The sequence below is a fragment of the Parasteatoda tepidariorum genome, chromosome 10 (genome assembly GCF_982258835.1).
Source record: "Parasteatoda tepidariorum strain Cologne lab strain chromosome 10, Ptep-v5.0, whole genome shotgun sequence".
Taxonomy (NCBI): domain Eukaryota; kingdom Metazoa; phylum Arthropoda; class Arachnida; order Araneae; family Theridiidae; genus Parasteatoda; species Parasteatoda tepidariorum.
Genome location: NC_141764.1, coordinates 17,244,985 through 17,269,166, shown reverse-complemented (window position 1 = coordinate 17,269,166; position 24,182 = coordinate 17,244,985). Strand labels below are relative to the sequence as shown.

Here is a 24,182-nt window from a genome sequence, read left to right as displayed (position 1 = left end):
CAAATGAACTCGGAACTGACGAATTCATTTATTAGTTTTTTACTGTACACTCTAAAAATAGTACGATTTAAATAAAAAACACAGACACATAGTACCATTTATTTTTTTCATATAAGAGTTATATGGGCTATGTACCTCTTGCATATAGAATGTACCACGAAAATCAAAGGTACAAAAAGGTTTTTATCGATTGAAAGGCACAAAAATAATTACCGGTTTTTTGTGCCTTTAAAACAGTGATGCTCCTTTTCAGAGGTATGCGAGGTACACATGCGTTTCAGTACATACACATCGCTTTCCCACACTGCATTACGGGAATTCGCTACCAACAGCCGTTGTCACTCCACTATTTTTCGTTAGAATGTGGATCCGTGATTTAGAAAGCAAATTTATTGAACATATCTCGTGATTGCAAATCTTATGTGCAAAACATTGGAAGGGAAGTTGGATTTTTGAAATCATACGACGTGGTTTAGGTAAATAATGCCCTTTAAAGCTGACATTAAGGTTATGCCGTATTTCATCATTATTATTTATAAGATCGTTTAGCATATGAAACAACGTTCGAGAATTATATGCCATCTTATAACTTGAAAGTTAACACTTATTTATAGTTGTTAAACTAAGCTTTGTCCATCGCTAGCCAGTGCAGTTGAACATGAAAAAGGTACGAAGTATATGTAAATGTGTCAGACACAGTATCCCTTAAATATATGTATCATTAAAAGGTACAGAGGTAAGAAAAATTAGAGTAACATGTGCCATGTACCTCTGAAATATAAGTTTTAATAAGCGGTTCACGTGAGAAAATAAGAGGCAGGATGCGTCTTTAAATTTTACAGACGCAGTGTCCCCCTTTTAAATTTAGATGAAACATTTTTGCCTCTGAAATCAGGATACTGTCTTTAGAGTATATGTGATTTGATTACTTTTTGCAATTATCAGTCTGCAGTTGTCAATTATTAGCTTTTCATTGTCAGCTATTAGATTAACATTACCAATTATTATTCTATCATTATTATTTATTAGAATGTTATTTTCATTTATTAGTTTGCTTTGTCAGTTATTAGCGAATCCTTAACAATTATTTGCTTAACATTGTTAGTTATCTACGCAATATTTTTAGTTATTAGCTTAGCAATATCAATATCATTTATTTGACTTAAATCATTAGTTCTGTCCTCTCAGAATTCGAATTCAAAGTGAAGCATAATATCAGCACTATATTTTCCATTAATTGCGATTATATCGCCAAACTGGTACGTCTTAAATACGCTATGTATACGCTTAGTTCTTAAAACTTATGAAGCAAGTCATCTATTACTGATGTCTTGATTTAACTAGTTTAAATTAATTTCAGAGCTCAATTAAATCAGTTTAGTCCATCTGATCTTCTGTGCTACGCTAGTTTTGAGGGGGACATTGTACAGATGTTTTTTTTTAAAGATCAAAATTATTCAAGCCTTCTCATTCTATGCATTTCCCACTGCTCTATTAATAGGTTTTCTTATCTTTTGATGTCAACAGACGAATTTCTCTTTTCCCAAATGAATTTCTCTTTCTGGATCTTATAGGTGAACTATCCAAAGCATTGAATCCACTCATTAAAAGAATTTCAACTGTTGATATAATCACAATGAAGTTTAATTTTCATTATATTACGAAGTTTCAAATATTGAATGCTCGACGTTAGTGAGGAATTAGAAATCCAGAATATATACATAAAGGTTTCTTGGTGGTTCTTCCTCCTGTCTTAACCTTTTAAACTGAATCAGGTTAGATCCATGAGTTTGTTCGACTTCATTACCTCCAGCGCGATGACTTGATGGTTGTGATGTCGTGGTAAGTATGACTGGCTATGAATTCCTAGATTGATGACTCCGGATCGACTGGCAAAATAAGCAATTATTGGTGATCCACAGACACCCATATAGCCGTATATTTAATCCTAAGCTTGCACGAGAGAATACTTAGTCTAAAAAAATACATTAAAAAACTTCTGTCAAAAAAAAAAAAAAAAAGTCAGGGAACAGATTTTCTGCGGGAATCTCTGTAAAATTACGTATTCTTGTCTACAGAAAGAACTCCCCTCACAACAAGTCGAAGGCCGTCTGCTGCTATCAAAACAAAGAATAATGCCTTTCAAAGAGGGGCCTTCTCTCTTTCTTGATTCATTTTTCTCTCTCGCCAACCCGAGCTAAAAACATGTCTTCAATATTAACCGCACCCCCCTACTTGAAATGGTTAAACCTCGTAACCATAGTCATCACCACTGCTCCAGACTAATGACAATGGTATTTCTTTCAGATTAAAGGCTCTTATTCAAATGCCTATAAAAGAAATTCTCATTATGAAAATACCAGTTTTTCTCTTGACACTTTTCTAAAAGGAATATATTCAGATACTTTGATGCATCGTTATTTATTTCTTCAGCTTATTTATTTCTTAAGTAGCTGCCCATGAACATGGTGGATAGAGTCTTCCCCTGCCACGGCTTCAACTGGGGCTCGTTACGCCGTGCTAAAAGCAGGCTGTCTTAAACGATTTTCACTTTCTCCAGTCTTTTTCAGAAGTTCAGATTCCCCTCTAATGTAATATAAGGTTTCATATTCAGAAAAGGATCCATGTTTAAGAGCAGAATAGTAATTTCGGAAATTTTATTTACTTTTTGTCTCTGTAAAATAACTGCATATTTTTCTGCTTTTTTCGAGAAGCTCTTTGTTTTCGATTCTCTGTAAATATACAGGTAACTCCTGATAAATGATTTCTAGTAAATTCTCATGCATTTTTCCGACACGTACTTACATAATAACATTGTTTAATCTAAGTCATCTCCTATATTTAAAAAAAAAAATCAGTAGGGGAGAGTGGAGTCAATTGTAACATTTTTTACTTAACTATTTTTAACTAACAAAAAATCCAATATATTATAAGTATTAATTGACAGACGAGTAAAGTAGACTATCCTCTACTAGAAAAAAAATAAATACCTTATTTTAAATGTTATTATATTAGTTATTAACAATTTTTGACAGTCGTGCACTTGTTACAATTGTCCCCACTTACGGGGTCAATTGTAACAGTTTATAAATTCAACTATAACATAGTTTTATTACTATTTTCTATGATAATTATACATATTTCATAGTTATTTTCTATGATAATTATACATATTATCATAGTTGGGATATATTTTTTTATTGATCGAAATGGAAGTGATATTTTAGGAGTAAGAATAATAATGAGCAGAGACCTAAAGGGTTAAACTCTTAACTTTAAGGGGTTAAAAATTTCAATTTATGCTTTGAAAGGTGACAAATGAAATAATGCACATGTTACATAATATAAATGATATAGGAAACTATTGGTGGTTCTTAAAGAGTTAAGTAATGGTTTGTAAACATAAGATTATATATTTTCAGCTGTTACAGTCGTCCCTTTACTTATTGTTACAATCGTCCCCAAGACGCCATTTCAGCTTCATTTGTTAAAAACAATGCTATTTAATTAACAAAACTAATCTTTTTTTTAAAATGTTAATTAAGGTGTCCACTTACATATTCGGTTAATAATTTTTATTTGTTTAAACAAAATTACTTTGCTACAATATAATATTCTAATACCAAAAAAAGTACTTACGTAGCGTGAAAATATCTTTTATGATACAACTCTTTCAAAAGTACATAAAAATGGTTGCCAGCAGGTGTGTACATGTAGATTTATTAAATACACCTTGTGCGCCACCTAGGAACCAAATCTAGAACCCGATACTCGAAATTTTTGCTCTGTTACAATCGTACCCTGTTACAATTGACCCCACTCTCCCCTACTCTTTGCATTTGATCCCGTTACGAGACAGTTACTTTTAAAAGAACGAGCATTTCAATACGTACAGCAATACATCAGGCATATTACACATGTCAATGGACAGAACTGAAAAACAACGATATTGCATTTAGTACTGATTTATTTAATCTATTTTATTACGATGATTACAACATATGACTTTCGAGTTAATATAAGCAGAAGTTTTCTTTTGTAAAATAGAGGAGTGTTTAAGAAAGAATGCTAATCTGAATCTCTTTCATCTATGTTCACTTAAGGCGGCGTAAAACTCCCAGAGTCCTTTGCGTCTTGATTTATAAATTGCTGGTGTTAGTAAATTTTTGTGACGGAAGAGAAAAGTGGAAGGCAAAGGAAGCTCGTGTTTTAAGCGGCCGTTTAAGAGGCTGTTTAAAAGTAATTCTGTCCCCAGTCTATGACCGTATCGGCCAAGCACGTGTTTATACCTTGTCGTAAATTTCGTTTAACGGCTGCGACAACACACTCTCATTTTAATGCTTCTGTAAGTGCTCCCCCATCCCCCCTTTAAGACTCCACCCGTTGTCGACTGGACCAGAAATTATATTGTTTTTTTTTTGTTTTTTTTTTACCATTCTTTTCCATGTTTCCGTTCTTTACTAGACATTGGTGTCATCCTTTGGACACATTGTAATTTACTGTTTCTAGTATGAAAATTTGAAGGGAAAAAAAGCGATTTTTTAGTAATTGTAATTTGTGTTTTCACTTAAGTTATATTTTAATTCAAAGTAGTAAATTTCCTTATCCATCTGTTTTGCAATTTTACATTTTATTTTATAAGCGGTATTGAACAGTCGACCCATTTATGTGTTTACAACTATCGATGCTTGACTCCGTAACCTTGCAGTTTCAAACCCTACCCAGAAGACAAGGAAACTCCTAGATCAAAATTTGAAACAATGCTAGCTTTCGTGGAGAGTATTAAATTAACTCGCCGGAATTTTTAAAGGAACCAATTCACATTTGCCTTACATGAAAAGAATAACTACAAAAACATCCCACTTTTTGTCCAAGAGCAATAGGATTCTAACCCATGATCCATCTACCATTGAAGCATTATTTAAAATAGTGCTATTTATAATATCAATGATATTTATATATATATATATATATATATATATATATATATATATATATATATATATATATATATATATATATATATATATATATATATATATATATATATATATATATATATATATATATATATATATATATATATATATATATATATATATATATATATATATATATATATATATATATATATATATATATATATATATATATATATATATATATATATATATGACGCTCTTGATACGTGTGTTTAGAAATGAATGATTAAAAAGCTTTTTTAAAAACAAGTTAAAAATTTATGCATGATGGGGATCTCAAACTAATATTTAGGAAAGGAAAAACTATAAAAATCTAACAAATTACTACTGAGGAAGGTGGGAGCAAAAACCCAAAATTTAGTTCATCCAAAGTTTGAATGCATAATTAAATTTTTAGATGTTTCTAATATTGACCTTTAAACTCCTTCCTGTTTTCTCCTGTAATCAAACAAGTTTTCATATTTTCAGCTCCGTTTCCTTCATTTGGTTTTAATTAATCCTTATTTAAATAAAAATGTGACCCATAATGTGTGCATGTTTAATTAATTTTTTAACAAGTATTCTAAATACACTTACTATGAAGAAATATTTGGGCACATATGCTTATCAGTCGAGGTGAAATTATCGTTAGGGGTATTCTTCTTGGAGTGTATTCTTCTTGGGTATTATTCTTCTGATTCAAATTCACAGTAAGTTCAACGCTGACACCTACTGTACTGTTCTGCAATGTACTGTAATGTTCTGGATGACAGTGAGCTAATTTCTATTAACTTTATGGGTTTGAATCTATGTTACTTACTGGAAGATAATGCATGCTGCCATGTTGCAAAGTTTACAGTATATTGCTGTAGCGACTATGAAGTAAACCAAAGACCGAAGAAATTTATCAGCCCAGTATCCAGATATGAACCCTATTAAGAACCTCTGATTCGATTTTTATCACCATATTAATCACCTTAATCAATATTCTTCTGTGACCGTTTGTGGTATTTTTTCCACTGGGCTTAATGAAGACGCTTTCGAAAAATAGTGGCACCCCTTAATATGACGAACCAACTCCCCGCAAATGTTCTCACTAGGATATCAATCTAGACTTTGGGTAGGCTAGTCCAACTTTATTCAAACTTATTTCAACCCTATTCGGTTGATCTACTATACCAATTTAGGATGGACCTCACAACATGGCTGTTAGCGTTGTCGTCTTGAGTCCAACACGTTTGAGTCGTTGTCCACCTGAGTCCAATACTTAAAACTGAGGCGACTTCAGAAGCACACTATAATCCGAAACAGTAAAGTAACTGTTGACGATAAGTCTACTATGATTTTGGACCAAAAGTCTCAATCCATATCAGAAGAAACATCTTTAGGCAATGATTCAAACTCTACAGGGCATCACGTGTACTGCCCGAGTATAATGAAAGCTTTTACAGACACTAGACTCGTATACTGATGGATATTGTAGTTACGTATAAAAGTGACTTTGAATAGAGTTGGGAATCAATTATTCCTGGGAGAGAGTTATGTCATTTGTTCAACTCTTTCCCATTAGAAATTAATCTTAAGGTAACTTTTACAGGTGTTCTTATAATAGTAGAACGGAAAAGTTCTTGTGATAGCTGGAGAGTATATGTATTAAAGGTGATCATTACGAAACACCCTGTGCATTTAAATATTTGAAATTTTAATGCATAATTAAATGTAAATTTAAACAAAAATTCATCTTTTATCTCAAAATAGCTTATATTTCGTAATTTTTATAATTAAATAAAATTAAAAAATTCTACTCAGCACTCTAGACGATTTGATAAGCATTACACTCTTCTTGTCAATTTTATATTGTAATACAAGGAGCGTAAATTTTTTTGCTCATTTTTTTTTTTTTTTTGCATCTTATATTTTTTTCACTTTTATGGGGATCAGCAAAATTTTTTATGTGCAAAAATGAAAAGAAATGGAAAAGAAATTTGCAAGTAATTTTTATTCACAAAATCTGAGAAACAGGTTGCTTGATACCATGAGCTTTTTAATATTATCGTGAGATCTAAAAATTATCTTCTAAAGAGCCTACATTTGAAATAAAATTTGAGTAGCACAATCAATTTCAATGATAGCGTCGAGCTTGATATCGTGGAAAATTTTTTGTCTTGAGTGAATTTGTTTGCTTCATAAATTGAAAATATCTAAATCAGAATAAAATTTTATTCAAATAATTTGAGAAACAGTTAAAATCATCCAGTAAGAATATTTTTGCAATAATGAGTTTTTAAAAGCTATTGATAGTTGTAAAAATTTTCTACTGAAGCAGCATTTGAGATGAAATTTAAGGATTTCCTAGCTTCAATGATTTTGATTAATACCCTGATATAATTGAATGCTTTCCCTTTTTTATGACTTTTATTTCTTTGTTTCAAAATTTGAAATGTCTACGTTTCGTTTGAGAAGCACTGAGGAATACACACTGAGAACCGCAGCATTATCTTGCTTATAACCTACGTAAAATCTTGTTGAGCACAACTTTTAACTGTAATTTCGCACATACAGATGATTTCAATTTATTTGAACCTCTGATCTATACCATTGCACCTATATCATTGCTGACCTATACATTGTTAATTGATAGTTAGCTCTAGATCTAACTACTTCTAGATCTAGTTACTAGATCTGGAGCACAACTTCTATTTACTGTAATTGCACACTTACACATGACTTCAATTAACGAGAAATTCAGTCTTTTGCCATTGCAGTTGTTAATTTCTTCAGTCTTAAACGTTTTAGAACTAAGCACTTGTATCTGCATCTAAGCACTTGTATACCTGCACTCTCAGAAAGATATATAGGTTCAAGGTGAACCACAATATTCGTGATTTGTTATTCCGACTTTAATAGGGAATTGAAATTTATAAGTTTAAATTCTAGTTGAAACTTAGTATCCTGTAATTTCAATTATAAGTAAATAAAAGAAGAATTAATTTTAATGGATTTTTACTATTTAATAAGAATGCCTATTACCAAATTTCTATGGTTAAATGGTTCACCTTAACGCAATGCTAAGACTGAAACCCAGCAAATTTTCAAATATGGTTCAATTAATGCTTTGCCAAAGCTGTAGCTTAGCGAATTTGCACGATAATTTGATTCAACTTAATCAATCCTAAGGCTAAGCAATGTAAATCAAATTTGTACAGCAACATGATTCAATTAATAAATTTTTAAGGTCGTAGTCTACAGATTTGAATGATATGAATGATAATACAGATCAACTTAATATAGTGCTAAGGTTGCACCAAAGCAAATTTGCACAATAATATAGATCAGTATAAGCGGATTGATTTTTTAATAAAGTAATTAAAAAAAAATCCAGAAATGGTGTGATCGGAACGAAAGCATTAGTTAACATGTAATAGTTATGACTTGCTTCACAATTTAATTTGGAGCATTAAACTTGCTTTGATCAATTGAGATAAAACTCATTTTTCTATTTGTAACTTTCATAATAAATCAAATTTTATTGCAGCAATTTACAACAAGCTGATATTATAAAGAAAACTTTTTTTTTGGTTTACAATATTGAATTAATTCCGTCGATTTTGCTACATTAATGATATAATTATTTGTTAAATAATTTTAAATAAATTTGTATTTCTAATAAATTTTTATTTCTAATTAATTTTTTATTTCTAATTAATTTTCCTATTTCTAATTAATTTTTATGATTGTAATTTTAGGTTTCACCGCACGGGGAAGCTGTTCCTGTCATCAAAATGGTTATGAATTGGATCTGTCAATGGTATAAATTGTACACTATTAATTCCTCGATCTAAGGAAATATTTCAGAAAAGTATTTTCATAGTAAAGAAATGTATATTTTTTTTGTTTCTATTAGAAAAAAAATAAATAAAAAATTCAAAAAATATAATTTTTCAATTGAAATTTATGTTTTAATTAAATTAAATTTAAATATAAAAAATATATAGATAAATAAATATATAAATTTACGGTGAACAGTGAGCACAGAAACAGAAATTACCTTGAACAACTTTTGTTTTATAGGCCAGATTTTCATGTATTATGTAAAGAGTCAATCGTCCGAAGAGTTGACCTCAAATATGTTAATTAATTTGTGCTTAAAATTAATTGAGTAACGGATAAACATAAAGCAGGGTCGAAAAGAGAGTTAGAAGCCCTGGGGGAACTTGAATTAGAGGCCCTTTGATAGAATGAAATATCCTCCTTTTTGGAAATGTTAATAAAGCCTTAATAATTCCTCTTGGTAACTTGATTTGACGAATTTTAAACTCTCTTTAATGAACTAAATACTTTACTATTAATTTTAAAGGTCTTACTTTTTAGCCGTTGAAGTTTATTTTGAATTTATTGTAAAAAAATAAATAAGTAAATAAAAATATAGTTTTTTTTAGACCTTAGTTTAATCATTATCAATAAAATACATGACCGGAAACTAGTATGTTCTGTTTCCAAAAATATATTTGATTTTTCTAGACTGTCGAAGCAGTTTAAAACATTGTTATAACTTGTGTAACCCAAAAAATTTCTTAACGTGTTTTGATTTTACTCTCAACAAATATTTTGAAACAAAAATGATTCTCATAAATCTTCCACTGAGAGGGGCATTTCAGCTTTTAAGAACTGGTGCATGAAAACAGTTTTTTGTAAAAAAAAAATATATATATATACACTGACTGAGCAAAACTCATGGGATACCCACCTAATATCTGGTCGGGCCCCCTGTGGCCCTGCGGAGTGCAGCGATACGGCGTGGAAGTGAGTCTGCAAGGCTCTGGAACACGTCCGGAGGTAGTTGGCACCACACATCCTGCAGAGCAGCAGCCGATTGTGGCCTGTTCGTGGGTTCAGGATTCAATGCCCTGAACCTGACGTCGAGGGCATCCCAGATATGTTCAATGGGGTTCATACCAGGACTTCGAGGTGGCCAATTCAGTCGTTGAATCTCCCCTGCATGCTCGTCGAACCAGGCACGGACGATATTGGCGTGATGTGGGGCTGCGTTGTCATCTTGATACACAGCAATGTCATCAGGGTGTTGAAACATGACAAAACGGTGGAGATGGTCTCAAAGCATCTGAAGATACCACTGACCAGTCAATGTGGCATCCAGAACGACCAGGGGTCAAATTCCATGCCACGAAAATGCACCCCACACCATGTCTGATAGGCCACCGGCCTGTACTGTGCCCACTTGGCATGCTGGATCCATCGCTTCGTGCGGTGTGCGCCACACACGGTGCCTCCTATCAGCATGGAACAGTTGATAACGTGATTCGTCAGACCAGATCACGTTACGCCACTGTTGCAGTGTCCATCCGTGGTGATTGGTGGCAAATGCTCGCCGAATTGTTCGATGACGCTGGGTTAGCAGTGGCACACGTGTGGGGCGACGGCTCTCATACCCGAGAACACGCATGTTCCGACGGATTGTCCACTGGGACACGTCTCTATCACGACCAGTGTTGAATTCAGCCGTGATTTGTTGCACATTTGCTCTCCTATCTCGAGTTACCACTCGTCTCAGGTTTCACCTGTCTCGGTCATTTAGGGCCTGTGGACGCCCGGTATGGTGTCTGTTGTGGACTGTGACACCCTCATTCACCCATTCTCGGTAAACTCTCGACACGGTTGACCTTGGGAAGCCGATTTCCTGAACCTCTTCCTAAATGGAATGTTCCATGAGTCGGGCACCCACAACCATGCAGCATTCGAATGCCGTCAACTCACGACGACGTTGCATTTTACCTGATCACTCACACTGCCACTTCAAGCAATGTCTAACACACAACTGAGACCGTCGCGGAGGCCACCAGGTGGCGTTGGTCACACGTGCTGTCCATCCACAAATCAGAGCCCTGCTATCCCATGAGTTTTGCTCAGTCAGTGTATATATAGGCAATAACACCAATGATTTTTCGAATCAGCAAACATATTGAAATGGTATGAGTATTATGAGATATTAGCATTTATGTAACTACTTTTCATTACATAACCCATTTGAAATCAGTAGTTGATTTGGTTCAACTTTTTTCATTATTTCGAGATGTTGCAGCAAATTTACGAAACACCTTTCTACAATTTTAGATGAAAACAACTTAAAAACCGTTTTCAACTGAAATTACAATTTTCAGTTGCATAGGAGTCATAACCAATGACAATGCATCTATAAGTCAATATATTGAAAATCATTTAAATATTATTTCACGCAGAAGTATTTTTCCGTTTTTGTCTTTCTTCCATTTTTAGAGGGGAGGAGGTTCTAAGGACCCCTTGGCTTAATATGTTTTGCAGATAGGGCCTATGTTTGCACAATAAAAAGTTTGCTAGCTCGTAATATTATGTATATTATGCCGCAATAGCATGCATGTTTTTTTTCTTGTTGTTGTTTTTATAACTTATCACTGCGGAGATGAAGTATCATTTTGAGTAGAAGTACGTTTCATTCCTTTTTTTTCTTCCTTTATTCAGAGGGGCCCCCAATATTCCTATTTTTCTATTTCTAGTGAAGGCTGTAGATAGGGCCCCGATTTGTTCTCCTCAAAAGTGTGTTAACACCGAATTTAATGCAGATTATCATGCCCCACTAAGTATGTTTTTGTTTCATATTTCATTATTGCGAAGGTTAGCTAATCAATTTGGGTAGAAGTGTTTTTCCTTCTTTCAATTTTAGGGGAGTGGGAGAAATTTTTTTAAAAACTCCTTGGTTCCAAACATTTTGAAGGTGCGGATCTTTTTTCACTACCAAAAGTTTGTTAACTCAAAATTTAATGAGCATTTTGCCGCAATATTAAGTATTTTTATGTTTTAAATCATCGTTGCTATATTGAAATATCATTTCTCTCAGAAGTATTTCTCCTTCTTCCATTTTTATAGGGGATGAGTTTCTAAAGGCACCCCTTAGTTTTTATTTAATTTTATATCCGTCGTTGAGCAGCCGGCCAAATTTTTGGGTTTACGATTACTGATGTTAAACTCCGTAGCCATGTAATTTTGTACCAATCCAGAAGACAAGGAAACTCCTGTATCAGTTCTCCCAGAGGTATGATTTGTTATCGGAACATGGAGGACTTTGTGACTCGACAGATTTAACATCCACTTGTCACCATTTACCATACTGGGAGTCTTCGGCAGGCGGGGATCGAACACACGACCTCATGGCCATGAGCCCGGTGTCCTACCTACCAGGCTATTCTATCCAGAAGCCTAGGTTTAAAATATTTTGCAGGCGGAGCCCGGGATTGTGCATCCAAAAGTCTGTTAACTCATAATTTTATGCATATTATGCTGCAATTGTAAGCTCTTGTTTTGTTTCATATTTCATCATTGAGAAGACGAATTATCATTTTGAGTAGAAGTATTTTTTCTTCTTTTTTATTTTTCTATTTTCTTAAAGTGTTGCAGCTGGGGCCCCGGTTCGTACACACAAAGGTTTTTAAACTCAGACTTTTGAATATGCATTAGGCTGCAGATGCAGTTCCCTATAGTTATTTAAATTGCGAAGCGCTTACGTAACTTTAGACTGACTCATTAAATAAAATTTTAAGTAAATATTTTATTCATAATGCGAATAATAAGACAATTTATGAAAGTTTTAAAACTATATAAATTTCTTTGAAATACTTTCTCTTTTGTTCAAAAGAACATGGGATCAGAAGGTCCCACCTTTAAGGAAGACCCACCACTTTGACTGGAGCTTGGGGGGCGATCGCTTTTTTAGATCTAGGGCCAGTCTGACCCTGCATAAAGCACACGAAAAATTTGGACGTGTAAAATATTAAATTTTTACACAATTTTAAATAATGTAAATGAAATATAAAAGATAAATGTAATTGGTCAAATAGTTTTAAAGTTATAAAACTCTCCTTTCTCAAGAATTATTTGACCGATTCTTTCCGAATTTCGCATTTTGTTTTCAAAATTACTTAGTTTAAAGTGACAAAAATTTCGCCTACCTGACAATCCAGAATTTTTTCGACCATTATAAGAAATAAGAAAGTAAATTAAATAGATGTTACGAAAAATTTTTTGCATGGAATTATCTTTAAATTAACAAATTTTATTGGTATGAACAAAAATGTTTTGATTTCTTAAATTTATCGAGGTATGGCGAAAAATTGAGAAATCTATCTCCTATCAATATTTATCTCCATCTATTTCGATCCTACTATTTATCCCATTATTTTGATAGTCAAAAACCTGAAACCATCGTAACAAATGTTTTTTTGGTGAAAGTACGTTTTTGTGTCTGTTTTCGTTAGCCTTATTAATAATTAGCACAAATCATTTAAGACATTTAAAACTAACTCTTTAAACCATGAAGATTGAATCGCCTGTCATGAGAATATAATCATTAGAGCAAAAGTTTCTCAGTGGTAATTTATTTTATTGTCCTGTACCTTGAATACTCAAGCTTTTCTGTTTAAGAATGTGTGACGTTTTATTTAAGATTGGTTTTGTGTAATTTAAAGAAAAATAATTAAATATTATTTCAATTATTTTCTCCGGAAAGATTTGAATAATTAGATGTTATATTAATTCTTTACTTTCCTATATTCATGCACTAATTTCAATTTTTATTGTAATTTTTATGACTTTCTGTAGTTTCATGCTTGTACGTGGTGATTTTTCTTCTTAACATACAAGTATATCTCTTAGTTTTGAATTAAATAGGTTACCTATATTCTCCTATTATCGATTTTCTTTAAGAGATTAATGAAATTTGCTTACATAAATAATTTTTTATTTAAAATAATTATAATTATTAATAAATTATTTCTTATTAATAGATTATTGAGCATGCAAGATGTTCTCAAATCACTGGTCTTATTATAAAATCTTGCCGATAAATTACCATAATTGACTTCCTATTAGGATACAATTAGGTTTTATAAGCAATTGTTTTTTAAATCTGATGAAAAATTGGAAAGATGACAAACCGAGCTAGAGAGGAAAAATGAAATTTATGAAAAAGTTTAAAATGAACTGTGCATATAAACGAACAAATTGTGCAATATTTTCTGTTTTATTTTGGTTTAACAATTTAATAGGTCATATTATTGAAAATGTGGAAAAAGATACAACTAAATTTACAAATGTACATGTAAAAAAGTTTAATTAATTTTAACCTTTTAGGTTTTTTTTTATGTTGAATGATGCTGCTCATCGATTTGATTCACAGTAATTTTTGCTTTAACCATGAAATACTATCATTTTTACTTATTTTGTTAAACTGATTTTTTTTTCAGTTTCTAACCTTTTCCTTTTGATTTTTTTTTTCTTTGTATTTCAAAGCACATTCCTCTCACATGTCACTAAATAATTTAAAGTTTAAAATACCATATATTTCAAATATAATTTATAAAAGTACAGAATAAATTAATTGCATTGATTCTGAAACAAATTGTGATTAGAATCTTATAAATTTTGAATTACTCGTAAGGCTTTTTTTTTTTAAATGTTTCATCATGGTTTTGAGTTTTATGATTTTAATTTTTAAAAGTAATACGATAAATTATAAATTAACAAATTAAAATATTTTATAAACAGTTTTACTCAAGGTTGAAAAGTAATTAATATTTTTTTAAATGGCTACATTAATTTATTAAATTAATTAATTTATTAAATCATTTTAATTAATTTCTTATAATTTTTATCACTTTCATTATCAAGCCTAAATAAAAAGTAAACGATTTATGAATCTAATTTAAATCAGAATAAAATAAAATTTATTTTGCTTATTAAATTAAAATAAATTAGAATTATGTCGATAGGATTTTTATTAACTTTAATTTCTTAAAGCAATAAAGGATGTAAATTAGCATAAGATATTTAAAAATTAAGGTATAAAAATTTATTTTTAAGTGTAATATGAAAAACAAAATTTGTTACTCCTGATGCAAGTTCGGAAAGTAATTTATACTATGCAAATAACTTAATTAATTCTTAAACACCTTCTATTTACTCAATTAATTTTAATGATCTTTTATTAAATTTAATTTATTAAATATCTGACAAAAGTTTAAGTAAATTATTTTACATACTAAATATTAATAAACCAAAAATACTCTGATAATATTTTTCTAAATTTTAATTTCTGAAATTAAAATTTATATAAGTAATACCAACATTCATTGGTATGATGTATGTAATAGTTAAACCATTTCAAGTATTATCCTTTATTTTTAAAGGCAGTGTTAAAAAATATTTGATCGTAAAAATTTATTTTTTAAGATAACACATTGATTACGAAATAATTTTAACATAAAGATTTGATTCAAAATGAATTCCAAAGTTTAAATGCTTAATAAATAAGTTTTAAAAAATATTGTATTAATTATTGCCTCTTATTTCAGTGCTTTCATATTTATCACTAAAAAAAAAAAAAAAAAAAAAAAAAAGAAACTCATAATTTCATAATTTAACGCGTATTCACGAATTTATCTTAAATAGCAAAAGCATCAGTGTGAATTATTCACTCTCGAGCTCAGTGTGATGAAACATATTTATCGTGAACTTGAAATTTTGTTTAGCGAATGAGGGCGCTTCCTGCCCCCCAGAATAACGACACCGAAAAATCGCGGTCGTTTGATTCTTTAAAACATAACGGTAGATGGCGGCATTAGGTCTTCTGTTGTCATTAAAAGCGCGCCCACTTTCTCTACTCTGAAAAAAGGTTTCCTGGGTAATCTATTCGTAGCGGAAACGGCGAGTCATTGGCTAGCGAATGCGAGTTGCTCCTCGTGATTGGTGATCTGTGTTTACAGGCCTGTTCGCTTGTTTCGAGAATCCATTACACACTCTCAAACCGCGGCATTAAAAAGAGAGCAAAACTCGCCAAAGGACATCATCGGAAATTATGTAAAATGACATCGAATTTTATGGAGGGTGTTCTAGGGAGTAAATTCCCACCTGATCCAACCTCTAGTTACGGGCAACACAGGATGTATCCCTATGTATCACTCTCCCCCCAAAGTAGCATGTCCGTCTCAGGAAACCTCTACTATACGTCGAATGCCGATTTTGCCAAGAGTTGCCGGTACAACAGCACCCAGGCGAACGGACTGGATGGGCCCGGCTATTCATTTGGCTTGCAAAATGCGGGCCCCGGAGCCACACCAACCATGATGACCCCTGGTCAGTTTTTCACACACCCCGCATCGACGGACCTCAGCTCGTCTATCACCTCCTGCAACCAACTAGGGATGCGACAACTGGATCCCATTCCGGATGTCCCGCGTTACCCTTGGATGTCCATAGCTGGTAAGTTTGTGTTGTTACTCACCCCCTTACACGTTTACCCCCTTAAGCTCTCCCCCCTTAGATGATTATGGCCTCATAGACTGTCTCCAAGATGGCCGACCGTTAGGCCTAACGGCCGATGACAACCGGGGCTAAACGAGGCCGTTAAGGGGCTTGGGTCTTACGGAAGGAAACAGTCTTTTTGACACGAGTATTATATGTCATTTGGGTGATGGTTTCGCCAAACGATTATTTGGTCGGCGAAAAAGACTTTTAAATGATAGCGAAAGAGAAAGTGTTTGTAGACTGGTAAATATATTCAGATGTTTTTTTTTCAAATATTTTTTTGTTCCCTAGTATTTTGTTTCGGTCTATTTATTCTTTAGTTGCTCAACAGAGCGGCGTGTCGTATGGTTTATTTATAAAAACAGTAGTGATAAACATTCATAAGATGAGTCATAGGGTTTAATATTATCTGGACATATGTAGTAGTGATAAGATTGAGTTATTTGTCTTTATTTATCTTTTTTTAAATACATTATCATGCTAAAATGTGTAATAAATAAGATTTGTTAACAAAACTGGTGGATTAGTTTTATTTTTTAATGCTCTTGTCTCCCTATAACAAATAATTTTTATTGAAAATGCTTGTTTTTCAAACTGTGTGTAGTAAAATAATACTGAAATAATAAATTGTGCAAAAAATGTTATTTTTAAATTTTTATTGACATTGTTTTTTGCAAATATTTTTTTTTCTCCTAAAAATTCATTTTGATAAAATAGTAATCAGGGATTGTAAAGCTGTACAAAACTGTTGAGTAATTAATATTTTTTAACAGTCATGGAATTACGAAACTGGATTAGTTATATTTTAAACAGTTATTCTGTAGAAGCTCAACAGAGCAGTGTGTCCTATAGTTTATTTATGAAACAAAAGCAGTGATAAACATTCATAATATGAGTCATAGGGTCAATAATTATCTAGACATATGTAGTAGTAATAAGATTAAGTCACTTATTTTTATTTATCTTTTTTTAAGCATGTTATTATGATAAAACATGTAATAAATACGATTTATTTGCAAAACTGATGGATTAGTTTTATTTTTTGAACAGTCATGACAATTTTCCGAAGTAAACAATTTTTATTTACTATATGAGTGAATTTTTATTTAATTATGTTAATAACACTTGTATCCAAACAAAGAAAATTATTCGCAAAATTTATTAATTTTTTTTATAAACTTTGCGTTTGACAAATGGTTTTCTCCCGTATTAATTAACATGGATGAAATTGTAAATAAGGGAGAAATTGTATGCAAGGGTGCACAAAATTTTAAAAAAAATTTATACAATGAACAGTTTTTTAATAATTTACTTAAAATTATGATTTGGGAAATAGACAGAAAGAAATAAAATTGTATATAGAAAATTTTAAAATAATTGTATTTAGTATGTATTGATAGATTTTTGGTCTTTTTTTAACCATATTATTATCCATGAAATGGTAAATAAAAGCCAGATTGTATCATAACAAACTGATGGATCAGTTTCACTTTTTAACAACCAGTGAAATTAAAAAAAGTAAACGATTTTTGATGAAATTGCATTTTTCTCAACCCTTTGTGAGAAAATTGTACAAACCTAATAAAATTGTAATCAAACAAATAAAATTATTCACAAAAATTCTTAAATTTTTTTATTAACTTTGCTTTTGACAATTGTTTCCCCCCCCGTAATAATTAGCATGGATGAAATTGTAAATAAGGGAGAAATTGTATGCAAGGGTGTACAAAATTTGAATAAAAAAATATACAATGAACAGTTTTTAGTAATTTTCTTAAAATTATGATTTGGGAAATAGACAGAAATAAATAAAATTGTAAATAGAAAATTTTAAAATAATTGTATTTGGTATGATTAGATTTTTCGTCTTTGTTAACCTTATTATTAACCATGAAATTGTAAATAAAAACCAGATTGTATCATAACAAACTGATGGATCAGTTTTAATTTTTAACAACCAGTAAAATTAAAAATAGTAAGCGATTTTTGATGAAATTGCATTTTTCTCAAGCCTTTGTGAGAAAATTGTACAAACCTAATAAAATTGTACACAGAAAGTTTTAAAATATGTTTTATTGACATAATACTTTTACAAAAAATTTTCTTCTATAATTATTTCTTATGAAATTATAAATCTAAGAAATTAGTAAAGGATTTTAAAAACATGTTTTTTAAAATTAATATTATTACCGCACTTTCTTTCAAATGAGATTTTTGAGAAAAATATGTTTTTTTTCCTTAGTAAGTAAATTATCGTAAGATTAAATTTCAGAAGTGAGAATCTTATATTCTTATGATTTATTAAAACGTAAGAAAAATATTAATTTCCAAAAGATATTAGATTTAAAATTACGGAATTCAATTTATTACATTAGATCTAATTTCTGAGATATTATGATTTATTTCATTTCAATCAGATGATTTACTTTAAATTTTAATTAAGTGCAATGTCACACTACTTTACCAGTATTCGTATCTATCAATTATATTAATTAAAAGCTTATTTAAACTGAATTTTAAATAAATTAACTTTTAAGATAATTTACTGATAATTCAGAACAATCATCAAAATTCAATATATCTTTGAGATTCAAGTTCCTTAAAGAATTCGTTCAATTTAATGCTGAAAAATACTTTGATTTAAATTTTTTCATAGATGCTAAATTTAATATAACAGCATGAATCTTTTCAAGCTATATCGAATATACTATTTTAAAAAAGGGTTTATGATCTATTAAAACTTATTTATGCTTCATAAACCCAAATTGAATACGCTCTGATTGAAAAGTTTTTTTTATTAGGTTAAAGAATATTCGTTTCAATTTTAAATATTAGATTAGATAAAAATTTAATTTTCCTCATATCAAATAATTATCCAAGTATATTTACTAAATTCAATATTTTATAGCTAATTTGGAATTATTTTAGTTCAACAGTAACATTCAGCCTGAATATATATATTATATTATAAAAAATTTGATTGAATTTGTTAGTTGGATGTGCAGTAGCATTACTTTTCTGGATGATTTATGGCCTATTATTATTTATGTTCAGTTTAAACATATTGCATAAGATTCTAAAATTTCATTATAAATTATTTAGGTTCATCTTAAACATTCTATGTTAGATTCTAAAAGGCAGGATTTAATTTTTTATTTAGATGCATTATTGAATGATTCTGCAGAATTATTTGACTATTCAGAATGATTTATATCTTCGAGACTCATATTTATTTGCTTTAAGATAATTTGAAAGAAACTTAAACAGGTATCAAATTTATCTAATAAAAGGAATATAATTGTTTTGGATCTAATATACTATCTTTGAAAAGAATTTATGACCAATTAAAAATTATTTATGTCTTAGACATGCAAATTCATCTAGAACAATATTATGCTTGAAAATAATATAATTACAAAAAAACACCGGATTAAATTACGCACTTTGTACCCGATTAAAGTAAACCATTAAATCCATTTTTACACTGAAATATTAAACCATAATTATTACAGTAATATTTATTTAATTTTAGTGATTTAGTGATTTTATAGGAAATAATACTGTAAAAATTATGGTATATCAGATCTTTTGTTCCATGAAATTTTACGGAGAAAATTAATTTTACTGTAAAAACTACTGGCATTCTAAATGCCGGTAGTTTTCACAGTATTTTGATCGGGAAATCATGCAGTGTAGGTTTAAGATATTGCATACAATATTTATAATAATTGTCAATATCAATTGAAATCAATTTTCTGTTAAATTATCTCTCAGAATACTTTTTAGATACTTGAGATCCATCGTCTTATAATTACTTCAGAATTATTTATGTTTACTGAAAATAATATCCAGCTTAAATATACTTAAGTACTGAAATATTTGTTATTTAATGATATGTCTAGTTATTTTTCAGAATGATTTATGGCCTATTCAGAATTATTTATATTCTTGAGATAAAATTCACTAGAAGTTGTGTTCAGTTTGATACTTTGATTGGAAGTAAATTTAAATGGGTGTTAATACATGGGTAGTAAAATGGTTAATGGGTAATAAAATGAATCTAATAGCGTTTATTCAATAGATAGCTTTCGAAATTATTGACTTGGTTTGAGAGTTTCAAATTCTTTTAGAGCAATGATCTGCTTGAAAATTTAATAATTAGATTAAAAAATAGTACACTTTTTTAAATATTATTACCAAGTTTTTTTCAAAGTAACTTTCAAGCAATTAATCTTTCAGAATGAAATTCATATGAAACATTTTATGGGTTTTTCGATAATATTTATGTTCAAAAGTAATATCCAGCCTTAAGATATATCAGATTCTAAAATGTAGGATTCAATTTATTATTTAGGTGCACTATTGAATGATTCTGCTCAATTATTTGGCTTTTCAGGAAGATTTATCTTTTCGAGATTCAAACTCATTAAAAACTGCTTTTAGCTGACAGCTTGAAGATATTTTGAAAGAAACTTAGATAGATATTAAATTTGTATATTTAAAGGGAAATTGTTTTGAATCGGATATAGTATCTTTCAGAAGAATTTATGACCAGTTAAAAATTATTTAGGTTTGAGACCCACAAATTAAGAGCAGTGCTCTTCTTAAAAAGAATATAGGTTTAAAATATTGTATAATATTATAATAATTGTCAACATCAATTTTCAATCAAATTATCTCCCAGAAAACTTTTTAGATTTTTTATATCCAGCGTCTTATTGTTAATTCAGAATTATTAATGTTCACTAAAAACAATATCTAGTTTAAATATGTTATATTACATACTGAAATATTGAATTTGCTATTTAGATCCAATGTAAAATTATTTCTCAGGGCGAGTCATGGACTTTTCGGAAATATTTCTCTTTTTGAGATTAAATATTTAGAATCAGTATTCAGTTGAATACTTCAATAGTAAGTTATTTTAAAAGGGTGTTTAATGAGTAGTAAAATGAATCTAGTAGTCTTCTAAATTATTTATGGCTTATTAAGATTTGCGTTTTGAAATTACAAAATTCCTTCAGACAGATGATTTGTTTAAAAATGTAATCACTAAATTCAAGAATATTAATATATTTTTTTAATATTATTATCAATTTCAATTACAAGCTGATTTCAATCGATTTATTTATCAGAATGATATTCAGATCCAACACTTTATGACTTACTCGATTCAAAAGTAGGATTATTCAGAAAAAAGGTCATTTGAAATAATTTATCCCTTTCAGATATAAATTTATTAAAAGTAGAAATGCTTAACAATACTTTGATATAAAGTAAACTTAAATAGTCATTGAATTTAATATATTAAACATGATTTAATAGTCTTGAATCAAATAAACTATCTTTCAAAATAATTTATGACTTATTGAGAGTTGCAAACTCATGGAAATCAATATTCTTATTGAATAGATTATTACTAAACTACATTTTCTTATGTTAGATCTTATGGGAATTTAAATGAACTTTCAGACAATTTATTTTTCGGAATAATTACTAGGTCCTTGATATTAGCGAGATACTTCTGATAGTATAGCGTTTTGTACCAAAATGGCTGGTTTTTTTTACTTTTGAATTTTTTCTCTTTTTTTTCCTCCTTCATTCTGTCTTCAAAATAATTAAGAATTTAGATATAGACTTGTTATTTTACTTTTAATTATTATATACTTTATTATATTTGATAAATATTTTTTCATAAATTTTTTAGTCAAGTAAAAAAAAAAAAGGAAAATTTTACTGTAATTTTTTTTATTCATTTGTTACAAAATATTTTAAGAAATTTATTAGTTGCTATCAATTTAAAAAATATATATATATATATTATATATATATATATATATATATATATATATATATATATATATATATATATATATATATATATATATATATATATATATATATCCATCTATTTATCTCTCTCTCTCTCTCTCTCTCTCTCTCTCTCTCTCTCTATATATATATATATATATATATATATATATATATATATATATATATATATATATATATATATATATATATATATATATATATATATATATAAGTTTGTTATTTTAAGTACACTGCGAGTACATTGTTTGATTACGAACAAAAAATATCTTCGAAATGATTAGTAATAATTGTTAAATGTTTTTATGAACATTTCAGGTTAATAAATGTAATGTATATGATAAATTGTTTAGGCTTCATGATCGTCATAAGTTCGAAAGAATAACTCTATTTGTAAACAATGTTTTAAGTGTTTATATTTTTAAGAGACTATCATGATTGTTCCATAACTGACAAATCGACTACTTGAAAATTAGTTTATTACATATAGAGATTCTTCGTGATTCGCAAATTTAAAAATGTTTTTAAAAAATATAGCTTTTTGTAAAAGAAAGGAGAGAGATAAAAGGAAATTATATAAAATTGAATAAATTCCTTATAAAAAAACTGCATGATTAGTTGCTATTCCTAAATATTTATATGAATAGTTTATAAAGTAAAACGAAAATTTCAAAAAAATAATTCGATAATGTTATAATTGTGTTTTATAATTATTTTTAAAGAGTTAAAACAGCTATAAGCTTAAAGATATTCATAAACAATTCTTTCCAATGTTTGCGTTTAAAATACCTTAAAAATAATTGATTAAATTCTAATACATCGTTTCATGACTAATGATAACCAACAGATATTTTTACAAATTGTTTAAGGAAATGAGAAGTAGAAATGGTTTAAAGTAAATTCTGTGCTTTTCATAATTGCTAGAATTTCAAAAAAATAAAGTTTATGCTCAAAATCTTTAGACGATATTCTTCAAATAATTGTATTTTGGGTAAATTTGGAATGTTTGTTTGATAACTAAAGCAGTATTGGCCTCATGGATCAGAAAAATAAGCTCCTTCAGGCTGTTTATAAATGAAACATTATTTAATTTATTAGATCATAAAATTTGCAAGTGACTTTGCGAGTAGAAAGTGACAATCATAAAAGTTGTTGAATTGGATCAACTATTGTTGTGAATCAAGGACAAGTGTTGTACTTGACATGTTAAATTATCTTTTTTCACACCAATAAATCAAACTTAAATGTTTGTTTTAAAGCTTAGCTATTGCGTTCAATACCGTTTTGTTTTTCAGATTTTATTCTTTACTTTGGCTATTTTATTCTTTAAGCTGTGTTCTAGTCATCATTGATTTAGGTTAAAAGTTATAATGAGAGGGAAATTATTTTAATTAATTTGAGGCAAATTACCCACTTAAAGAGTTTTTGAAATTATATTTATAAAAGCTAAAATCTCACAAAATCCGTTTAACTCACATAACAATTTGTAAATATTTAGAATAGAGTATTGTATCTAAAGTTTTAGACACTTTTGAAAATCGGTTTTAGAAAAATCGATCAAATATTGAACCATAAAATCGGTAACTTGAACCCTTAAGAGGTACAAATTTCCTACGGGAAAGTGTACGTTAATAAAATGTTAATTTAAGCAATTTTTCAATTCAACTTGATTCATAATATTGTGTAATGAAGATTTAAAAATACAATAATAGCACTAAGTTTAAGGTACTAGCAAATTTGAATGATGTTATGAGTCAATATTTTCAGAAATTTCTGACTGAGTACTGAACACAATAATTGAATTATAAAAGTAAATTCTGTTTTTTCCAACAACAATACAACTATTTAACCGATTTCACTCAAAATTTGTACTTTGCCCTGTAAAATTACATTCTTTAAATTGATGTACGAAATTTTATACCTAGCAATTAAAAAAAATTTTCCAAATTGTTATTAAATAAAATGATTAAAAATAATAAATATCTACCAAAAGTTATTTTTGGCCGTATGAAATTTATGTTATTTTCTTGCATTTAT

At 29.3% G+C, this 24,182-nt stretch overlaps 1 protein-coding gene and 1 long non-coding RNA gene across 3 annotated transcripts in view; both read left to right on the top strand.

The window, feature by feature from the left end:
- Positions 1-8,949, top strand: part of LOC147802187 (uncharacterized) — a 29,965-nt gene extending 21,016 nt beyond the window's left edge. Inside the window, exon 2 of the long non-coding RNA XR_015429627.1 lies at positions 8,708-8,949. This is a non-coding gene — a long non-coding RNA (uncharacterized LOC147802187). The remainder of the gene's footprint in view (positions 1-8,707) is intronic.
- Positions 8,950-15,278: 6,329 nt separating this feature from the next.
- The window catches only part of LOC107450666 (homeobox protein abdominal-A homolog), a 49,331-nt gene continuing 40,427 nt past the window's right edge, over positions 15,279-24,182 (top strand). The window contains exon 1 of one of the 2 annotated variants that reach the window (XM_016066514.4): positions 15,279-16,268. In XM_016066514.4, the coding sequence (XP_015922000.1) occupies positions 15,872-16,268 (397 nt within the window). In that variant the 5' untranslated portion in view covers positions 15,279-15,871. The remainder of the gene's footprint in view (positions 16,269-24,182) is intronic. The other variant, XM_016066513.4, reaches the window with a different exon arrangement.